At 48.3% G+C, this 10867-nt stretch overlaps 1 protein-coding gene across 1 annotated transcript in view; it reads right to left on the minus strand.

Moving 5' to 3' along the window:
• rab18a (RAB18A, member RAS oncogene family) overlaps nt 1-7103 on the minus strand; it is an 81265-nt gene extending 74162 nt beyond the window's left edge. The window contains exon 1 of the mRNA XM_072508400.1: nt 6918-7103. Within this exon, the coding sequence (XP_072364501.1) occupies nt 6918-6985 (68 nt within the window). The 5' untranslated portion in view covers nt 6986-7103. The remainder of the gene's footprint in view (nt 1-6917) is intronic.
• Between the last annotated feature and the right edge of the window lie 3764 nt (nt 7104-10867).

Consider the following 10867-nt stretch of genomic DNA (forward strand, 5'->3'; position numbering starts at 1 on the left):
CATGTGGTGCAGAGGAATCACAAGGGAGAATTCAGAATGTCCAAATTACCTGTTAACACGTCTTTTGGGATTTGTGGGAGGAAACCGGAGCACCCGGAGGAAACCCACGCAGACACAGGGAGAGCATGCAGGCTCCGCACAGACAGGGCAGGAATTGAACCTGGGACCCTGGTGCTGTGAAGCCATAGTGCTAACCACTATGCTACCGTGCTGCCCGTTGCTTGGTTGGAAGTCTCCCGCTCCACTTATTGCCTCTGGCTCGTTAGGGGTGTTGCACTTGGGAGAAAATTTAATTTACCATCAGGGGTTCGTATGAGAGATTTTACCCGAGATGGCAACCGTTTATCTCCTTTTTAAAAGATCTACTCATTGTCTACAGCTTTGCCTTTTCCCATATTTGCAATAATTCTTGTCTGTACCTATTTTGCATTGTTTATTGCTTCCTTTGTGTTATTTATAAAAAAATGAAAAAACAATTTTAAAAAGAATTTGCAGTTGTTTCTGCCTCTAAAAAGGGGGCTTTATGGTTTAAGTGATTCTAATCGAGGATTTAAGCATCCTAATTCACAGACTGAGAGTAGAACATTCCTCCAACTGCCCATTTGAAACACCAGGTCCATTATTATTTGTCCTCAGTACAGTTAATTAGATCCTACATACTCCAAAAATAAGAATTTATTGGTGCAATGGTTTCTGACTGCATATCAACAGAGCTCAAATGTTTGCACAAAATTACAATTCAATAACGTGAGGCAAAGGTTAAACAAATAAAATCCACATCAAAATTCTTAATTCCATCTCGGTAAACATCCAAAGCCTGGTGCTCCCATCAGACTCAGGAAATTTGGCATGCCCACATTGACTCTTAACAACTTTTACAGAAAGCATCCTATCTGGCTGCATCACAGCCTGGTATGACAACTGCTCAGCCCAAGACTGTAAGAAACTAGAGAGTCGGGAACACCCGCCCAGTCTATCATACGAATCCGCCTCCCATCCATTGACTCGGTCTACACCTTCCGCTGCCTGGGGAAAGCGGGCAGCATAATCAAAGACCGCTCCCACCCGGCTTACCCACTCTTACAACATCTTCCATTGGGCAGGAGATCCAAGTCTGATAACACGCACTAACAGATTCAAAAACAGCTTCTTCCTCGCTGTTACCAGACTCCTAAATAACCCTCGTATGGACTGATCTGATCTCTTCTCTATCGAATAGTACTACACTTCTGCATGCTTCATCCGATGCCTGTGTCTATGTGTTTACATTGTTTCTTTTTCTTTTATGTTTGTCCTATTATGTATTTTCTCTTCATGTCCGGAGTGATCTGGTTGAGCTGCATGCAGAATACATTTCACTGTGCCTCGGTAGACGTGACAATAAACAAACCCAATCCTAGCTTTCCGCCGGTCAAGGAGACACATCCTGAGTGAGTGCGACACATCCAGATTGGGAATTGGAACTTGGTAATTTGTTGCACTGAGGTAATTCGGTGCAGTGGGAGAAGGTACTTTTTCCCCACTGTTTTGTTCTCTTTCTTCTGGCCTGTAACTGTTAATCTGCAGGGAGAGCCAGAGAGCATCATGGGAAGGCAAGTGATTTTTATTTTTATTACCTTTTCAAATTGTGTGGGGGAGAAAACTGAAGTGACATCACAGTAAAGCTGTGACCCGATTGGCTGGTTGGGAATCAACACTAAGTTTAAAAATTAAGCATTGTTAAATTAATTAAACATAATTACTTTATTACTTAATTACAATTTAGGGGGTATAATTATAATTTAGGGGGGTATCTAAGCCAGAGATCGGAGAGTATTGTATTTAGCTTTCACATTTATAGTAGAAATCTGGTGCTATGAAACATATAGTTAACAGTAACTTTTTTTAAAAAAATGTTTTAATTTAATTTACTAATTAATTAAATCAATGTCAATTAGAGGGGTGCAGAGCTCTGACTGTGAGATGTGGCAGGTCCGTTAGGTCCGGGAGGCTGGATTCATCTGCAGAAAGTGCACCCAACTGGAGCTCCTCACAGACCGCATGGTTCGGTTGGAGCAGCAGGTGGATGCACTTAGGAGCATGCAGGTGGCGGAAACGTCATAGATAGCAGTTATATGAATGTGGTCACACCCAAGGTGCAGGCAGAGAAATGGGTGACCACCAGAAGGGGCAGGCAGTCAGTGCAGGAATCCCCTGTGGTTGTCCCCCTCTCAAACAGATATACCCCTTTGGATACTGTCGGGGGGGGAATAGCCTATCGGGGGGAAACAGCAGCAGCCAGAGCAGTGGCACCACGGCTGGCTCTGGTGTTCAGCAGGGAGGGTCAAAGCGCAGAAGAGTAATCGTCATAGGGGACTCTATAGTCAGGGGCACAGATAGGCGCTTCTGTGGACGTGAAAGAGACTCCAGGATGGTATGTTGCCTCCCTGGTGCCAGGGTCCAGGATGTCTCAGAACAGGTAGCGGGTATCCTGAAGGGCGAGGGCAAACAGACAGAGGTCGTTGTACATATTGGTACTAACGACATAGGCAGGAAGGGGCATGAGGTCCTGCAGCAGGAGTTCAGGGAGCTAGGCAGAAAGTTAAAAGACAGGACATAGGGCAGCATGGTAGCATGGTGGTTAGCACTGCTTCACAGCTCCAGGGTCCCAGGTTCGATTCCCCGCTGGGTCACTGTCTGTGCGGAGTCTGCACATTCTCCTCGTGTCTGCGTGGGTTTTCTCCGGGTGCTCCGGTTTCCTCCCACAGTCCAAAGATGTGCAGGTTAGGTGGATTGGCCAAGCTAAATTGCCCTTAGTGTCCAAAATTGCCCGTAGTGCTGGGAGGGGTTACTGGGTTATGGGGATAGGGTGGAGGTGTGGACTTCGTTAGGGTGCTCTTTCCAAGAGCTGGCACAGATTCGATGGGCCGAATGGCCTCCTTCTGCACTGTAAATTCTATGTAATTCTATGTAAGGACCTCTAGGGTTGTAATCTCGGGATTACTCCCTGTGCCACGTGCCAGTGAGGCTAGAAATAGGAAGATAGAGCAGCTAAACACGTGGCTAAACAGCTGGTGAAGGAGGGAGGGTTTCCGTTATCTAGACCACTGGGAGCTCCTCCGGGGCAGGTGTGACCTGTATAAGAAAGACGGGTTGCATCTAAACTGGAGAGGCATAAATATCCTGGCCGCGAGGTTTGCTAGTGTCACACGGGAGGGTTTAAACTAGTATGGCAGGGGGGTGGGTACCGGAGCAATAGGTCAGAAGGTGAAAGCATTGAGGGAGAACTAGGGAATAGGGTCAGTATGGCTCTGAGGAAGAACAGACAGGGAAATGTTGCTGAAAACAGCAGGTCTGGTGGCCTGAAGTGCATATGTTTTAATGCAAGAAGTTTAAGGGTAAGGCAGATGAACTTGGAGCTTGGATTAGTATTTGGGACTATGATGTTGTTGCCATTACAGAGACCTGGTTGAGGGAAGGAAAGGATTGGCAGCTCCAGGATTTAGATGTTTCAGGCGGGAAAGAGGGGGATGTAAAAGGGGTGGCGGAGTTGCACTACTGGTTAGGGAGAATATCACAGCTGTACTACGGGAGGACACCTCAGAGGGCAGTGAGGCTATGTGGGTAGAGATCAGGAATAAGAAGGGTGCAGTCACAATGTTGGGGGATTACCCCAGGCCTCCCAACATCCAGCGGGAGATAGAGGAGCAGATAGGTAGACAGATTTTGGAAAAGAGTAAAAACGACAGGGTTGTTGTGATGGGAGACTTCAACTTTCCCAATATTGACTGGGACTCGCTTAGTGCCAGGGGCTTAGACGGGGCAGAGTTTTAAGGAGCATCCAGGAGGGCTTCTTAAAACAATATGTAGATAGTCCAACTAGGGAAGGGGCTGTACTGGGCCTGGTATTAGGGAATGAGCCCGGCCAGGTGGTGGACGTTTCAGTAGGGGAGCATTTCGGGAACAGTGACCACAATTCAGTAAGTTTTAAAGTGCTGGTGGACAAGGATAAAAGTGGCCCTAGGGTGAATATGCTAAATTGGGATAAGGCTAATTATAACAATATTAGGCGGGAACTGAAGAACATAGATTGGGAGCGGATGTTTGAGGGCAAATCAACATCTGACATGTGGGAGGCTTTCAAGTGTCAGTTGAAAGGAATTCAGGACCGGCATGTTCCTGTGTGGAAGAAGGATAAATACAGCAAATTTCAGGAACCTTGGATAACGAGAGATATTGTAGGCCTCGTCAAAAAGAAAAAGGAGGCATTTGTCAGGGCTAGAAGGCTGGGAACAGACGAAGCCTGTGTGGAATATAAGGAAAGTAGGAAGGAACTTGAGCAAGGAGTCAGGAGGGCTAGACAGGGTAATGAAAAGTCATTGGCAAATAGGGTTAAGGAAAATCCCAAGGCTTTCTACACGTACATAAAAAGCAAGCGGGTAGCCAGGGAAGTGGTTGGCCCACCTGATGGGAAGGGAATCTATGTGTGGAGCCAGAGGAAATGGGCGAGGAACTAAATGAATACTTTGCATCAGTATTCACCAAAGAGAAGGAATTGGTGGATGTTGAGTCTGGAGAAGGGTGTGTAGATAGCCTGGGTCATATTGAGATCCAAAAAAACGAGGTGTTGTACGTCTTGAATAATATTAAGGTAAATAAGTCCCCAGGACCTGATGGGATCTACCCCAGAATACTGAAAGAGGCTAGAGAGGAAATTGCTGAGGCCTTGACAGAAATCTTTGGATCCTCACGGTGATGTCCCGGAGGACTGGAGAATAGCCAATGTTGTTCCTTTGTTTAAGAAGGGTAGCAAGGATAATCCAGGGATCTACAGGCCGGTGAGCCTTACGTCAATGGTAGGGAAATTACTGGTGAGAATTCTTCGAGACAGGATCAACTCCCATTTGGAAGCAAATGGACGTATTAGAGTGAGCAGCATGCTTTTGTGAAGGGAAGGTCATGTCTCACTAATTTGATACAGTTTTTCGAAGAGGTCACAAAGATGATTGATGCAGGTAGGGCAGTGGATATTGTCTATATGGACTTCAGTAAGGCCTTTGACAAGGCCCTCATGGTCGACTGGTACAAAAGGTGAAGTCACACGGGATCAGGGGTGAGCTGGCAAGATGGATTGGCAAGATGAATACAGAACTGGCTAGGTCATAGAAGGCAGCGAGTAGCAATGGAAGGGTGCTTTTCTAATTGGAGGGCTGTGACTAGTGGTATTCCGCAGGGATCGGTGCTGGGACCTTTGCTGTTCGTAGTATATATAAATGATTTGGAGGAAAATGTAACTGGTCTGAGTAGTAAGTTTGCAGACGACACAAAGGTTGGTGGAATTGCGAATAGCGATGAGGACTGTCAGAGGATACAGCAGGATTTAGATTGTTTGGAGACTTGGGCGGAGAGATGGCAGATGGAGTTTAATCCGGACAAATGTGAGGTAATGCATTTTGGAAGGTCTAATGCAGGTAGGGAATATACAGCGAATGGTAGAATCCTCAAGAGTATTGAAAGTCAGAAAGATCTAGGTGTACAGGTCCACAGGTCACTGAAAGGGGCAACACAGGTGGCGAAGGTAGTCAAGAAGGCATACAGCATGCTTGCCTTCATTGGCCAGGGCATTGAGTATAAAAATTGGCAAGTCACGTTGCAGCTGTATAGAACCTTCGTTAGGCCACACGTGGGAGTATAGTGTTCAATTCTGGTCGCCACACTACCAGAAGGATGTGGAGGCTTTAGAGAGGGTGAGAAGAGATTTACCAGGATGTTGCCTGGTATGGAGGGCATTCGCTATGAGGAACGGTTGAATAAACTCGGTTTGTTCTCACTGGAACGACGGGGGCTGAGGGGCGACCTGATAGAGGTCTACAAAATTATGAAGGGCATAGACAGAGCTGATAGTCAGAGGCTTTTCCCAGGGTAGAGGGATCAATTACTAGGGGGCATATGTTTAAGGTGCAAGGGGCAAGGTTTGGAGATGTACGAGGCAAGTTTTTTTTTTTAAACAGAGAGGGTAGTGGGTGCGTGGAACTCGCTGCCGGAGGAGGTGGTGGAAGCAGGGACGATACTGACATTTTGACAAATACATGAATAGGATGGGAATAGAGGGATACGGACCCAGGAAGTGTAGAAGATTTCAGTTTAGACGGGCAGCATGGTCGGCACCGGCTTGGAGGGCCGAAGGGCCTGTTCCTCTGCTGTACGTTTCTTTGTTCTTATTAAAAGGTCTGTCAATGCCCATATAGCTCACCTGGACAGCTCAAAACAAAACTATAATAAACTTTACTCAGAGTAGCCCCACCCCTGCAGTGCAGTGTCATTAGTAGAAGCAACTCCCCGCTCATCCACCCCCACCGTGTTACCCATTAGGTAACCCCAGTACAGCAGGCAAAATAGATTCAGGATTACATTCGGGACTTGGGTGCTGCATTTTAAGTGACCAAAATTAGAGATTAGGGTAAAATGTGTATCTAAATATACGGATTGCCAGTACTATGTTTGAATCGGGGTGGAAATTAATGTTACTAGAGTTGGGAGATTAAGTGCTTAGGTTTGAGGATAAATGAGCTGTCAACACAGTCAGAGTTAGAGGTTATGTCATTCGGACTCAAGACTGGGGTAGGCTAAAGATTAGACGGATTGTTAGGGTTGGGTTTAGTATTTGGGGTTTGTTGGAGAGATTTGGAGATTTGGAGTACTGTCATTGTATTGTGAGCGAAATAAGCGGGTATGTGCACTGCAGAAACCGGAGCGTTGTCATTACTATTGTTCAAAGAGAGCTATCCGAAGAGGTGACATGTTGGAAACAACGGCCCAGACACAGTCCGCTGTTGTGCTGCGTCAGGCAGGCCGGGGCCTCCCTCTAGCGAGACCCCAGGAGGCGAAGTCCAGGACCTGGCTTCCCCGGAACCAGCAGGCACTCGGTGCCGCCTCACCTGGACTTGCCGACGCCGCTCTCGCCGATTATTAAGATCTTCAGGGTGGTCAGGATGTCGTCCTCCATGGCGCTCACACTGCCAGCGTCTCCAAGCGCACCTCAAAATAAAATCACCTCCCCCACCCCTTAATTTACGATACCCCCTCCTGACAAACAAAACCTCAATTTACGGCACCATCAACACTTTCCCCGCCCACCACAGAAGCTGCGCCCCTTGTGTGACGTCACGGGGCGTTACTGAACAATGAATGACACATAGTCTAATCCAATCATGTGGTTCTCACCTACAACCTGATTTCCATAGACTCCAGTCAACAGTCGACATTCTCCAATGCTCACTCAACAACAGGATATTTTTCGTTAAGAAAAGAGAAAGGACATATTTTGTACTTTAGATCGGAAACTGTTTCCATAGCTACATTTGAATAACATAAAACATTTACAAAATTATTTTTGTGTCTTTTAAAACCTTCATTAACGTTAAGACCATAAGACACAGCAGAACTAGGCCATTTGGCCCATCGAGTCTGCTCCGCCATTCACTCATGGCTGATATGTTTCTCATCCCCATTCTCCTGCCTTCTCCCCATAACCCCTGATCACCTTATTAATCGAGAACCAGACACTCAAGTGATTTGGCCTCCGCAGCCTCCTGCGGCAAATAATTCCACATATTCACCATCCTCTTGCTGAAGATGTTACCTCTCATCTCAGTTTTAAAGGATTGTCCCTTCAGTCTGTATTCCAATGAATACAGACCCAGAGTCCTCAACCACTCCTCATACTAGGGGCTGGTTTTGCACAGGGCTAAATAGCTGGCTTTTAAAGCAGACCAAGGCAGGCCAGCAGCACGGTTCAATTCCCATACCAGCCTCCCCGAACAGGCGCCGGAATGTGGCGACTAGGGGCGTTTCACAGTAACTTCATTTGAAGCCTACTTGTGACAATAAGCAATTTTCATTTCATTTCATTTATGTGCTGTTAGGTAATTTGGACATTCTGAATTCTCCCTCAGTGTACCCGAACAGGTGCTGGAGTGTGGAGTCTAGGGGATATTTGCAGTAAATTGATTGTAGTGTTAACATAAGCCTACTTGTGACACTAATAAAGATTATTATGATTATTATGAAGCTCTTCATTCCAGGGATCATTCTTGTGAATATACTCTGGACCCTTTCAAAGGCTAGACCATTCTTCCTTAGATATGGGGCCCAAAACTACTCAATACTCCAAATAGGGTCTGACCAGACCCTTATACAGCGTCAGAAGTACATCCCTGTTCTTATATTCTAGCCCTGTTGACATGAATGGTAACATTGCATTTGTCTTCTGGGTCCTCTAGGTAAAAAGGTTAATTAATGATCCTTTGATTATAGATTTAAGAAACTCAGTTCAAAAGTCATTTTAAAATGGATTCCATCATGACACTGCAAAACTGTACAAACTTAACATCAGTTTGCAAAGCACATAGCTTGCAGAAATAAGACGCAGCATTTGAAACAGTTTGCAAAATTGTAGCACCGTCAATATGACGCGAGGCAGGTTGAGGTAATGTCAATTGAAGGCTTTATTAAGCAGAACTTTATCCCCAGCAGCGTGGTTACAGAATGCAGCTGCTGAGGGAAATGGAGGGAAAAGCTGGGTTCTTATACCGGCATTCCTGGGTGGAGTCCAGTAGGTGACAATCCTATCAGGACCTGGCATCCCTCCACCAATAGCCTGTCGACACGTGGTGTACCGTATTACCCCTAATACATACCACCACATTCATCCCTTGTTGAAAAAGAACCTGGCGGGATGGTGGTAGGGGTTTACAGAGTTGGTACTGTGCCGTAACTTTGAACAAAACACAAAATTATCACTTCAACTGGGCCAACAGGCCAAACAGGGTCGGCATGAAGCCATAACTATAACAAGACACAATAACTGAAAACTGGGCCAACGGGCCAAACAGGGTCGGCATGATGTCATAACTATAACAAGACACAATAACTGAAAACATTGAGAGTTAAAGTGATTCGATGAGCCGGATGGGCGCCCTCGTCGTCCTTTCCGATCGTCTCGGGCGTGGTGGTGATGGCGCTGGCTCGAGTCCCGTCGACTCTGGGAGCGTAGCGCTGTCCCCTGTGTCCTTACTCCTGGGCGGGTCTGGGAGAAGAACCGAACCCCCCGGGAAGGGGGTGGCTGTGGGATGAACCGGCGGGAGTGAGGAGGTGGTGATTGGCGTTGGGGGTGTGTGGGTAGCTCCGGCGGGCGCCAGATCTCGCAGGGAGACCGTGTACTGTCGGCCATCGGGGTACTCCACATAGGCGTATTGCGGGTTGGCGTGAAGGAGATGCACCCGTTCCACCAACGGATCTGACTTGTGCGCCCGCACATGTTTCCGGAGCAGAATGGGTCCCGGAGCTGCTAGCCAGGTCGGAAGTGGCGTTCCAGAGGAGGACTTCCTAGGAAAGAGGAGGAGGCGCTCGTGAGGCGTTTGATTCGTGGTGGTGCACAGCAGGGACCGGATAGAGTGAAGGGCATCCGGGAGGACTTCCTGCCAGCGGGAGATTGGGAGACTCCTAGACCGGAGGGCCAGCAGGACGGCCTTCCAGACCGTTCCATTCTCCCTTTCTACCTGCCCGTTCCCCCGGGGGTTGTAACTGGTCGTCCTGCTCGAGGCTATGCCCCTGCTGAGCAGGAATTGACGCAGTTCGTCACTCATAAAGGAGGACCCCCTGTCGCTATGGATATAGTCGGGGAAACCGAACAGTGTAAAAATGGTACCGAGGGCTTTAATGACCATGGACGCTGTCATGTCGGGGCAGGGGTTGGCGAAAGGGAAATTCCTGAAGCGTGGAGGGTTCGGGAGAAGAAGGCCACGGGTCTGCCTGCTTGGTTGAGGGTGGCCACCAGAGCTACATCCGATGCGTCGCTCTCGACCTGGAAGGGGAGGGACTTGTCGATGGCGCGCATCGTGGCCTTTGCGATATCCGCTTTGATGCGGCTAAAGGCCTGGCATGCCTCTGTCGACAGGGGAAAAGTAGTGGACTGGATTAGCGCACGGGCCTTGGCGGCGTATTGTAGAACCCACTGGGCGTAATAAGAAAAGAAGCCCAGGCAACGTTTCAGGGCTTTGGCACAGTGGGGGCGAGGGAACTCCATGAGGGGGCGCATGCGTTCAGGGTCGGGGCCTATCACTCCATTACTCACTACGTAGCCCAGGATGGCTAGATGATCGCTGCGGAACACGCATTTTTCTTTGTTGTAAGTGAGGTTCAGGGCATGAGCGGTCTGGAGGAATTTTTGGAGATTGGCGTTGTGGTCCTGCTGGTCGTGGCCGCAGATGGTGACGTTGTCGAGATGCGGGAACGTGGCCCGTAAACCGTGCTGGTCAACCATTCGGTCCATCTCTCGTTGGAAGACCGAGACTCCGTTCGTGATGCCGAATGGAACCCTTAAAAAGTGGTATAACCGCCCGTCTGCTTCGAAGGCAGTATAGTTGCGGTCACCGGGACGGATGGGGAGCTGGTGGTAGGTGGACTTGAGGTCCACGGTGGAAAAGACCTTGTACTGTGCAATCCGATTGACCATGTCGGATATGCGGGGGAGAGGGTACGCATCTAGCTGAGTGTACCTGTTGATGGTCTGACTATAGTCGATGACCATCCTCTGTTTCTCCCCGGTCTTAACGACTACCACCTGGGCTCTCTAGGGACTGTTGCTAGCCTGGATGATGCCTTACTTCAGCAGCCTCTGGACTTCGGACCGGATAAATGCTCGGTCCTGGGCGCTGTACCGTCTGCTCCTTGTGGCGACGGGTTTGCAATCCGGGGTGTGGTTCGCAAAAAAGGAAGGCGGTTCAACCTTGAGGGTCGCGAGGCCGCAGACAGTCAGTGGGGGTATAGGGCCGCCAAATTTAAATGTTAAACTCTGGAGGTTGCATTGGACGTCCAACCCTAGGAG

This window comes from Scyliorhinus torazame, chromosome 6 (assembly GCF_047496885.1).
Source record: "Scyliorhinus torazame isolate Kashiwa2021f chromosome 6, sScyTor2.1, whole genome shotgun sequence".
Taxonomy (NCBI): domain Eukaryota; kingdom Metazoa; phylum Chordata; class Chondrichthyes; order Carcharhiniformes; family Scyliorhinidae; genus Scyliorhinus; species Scyliorhinus torazame.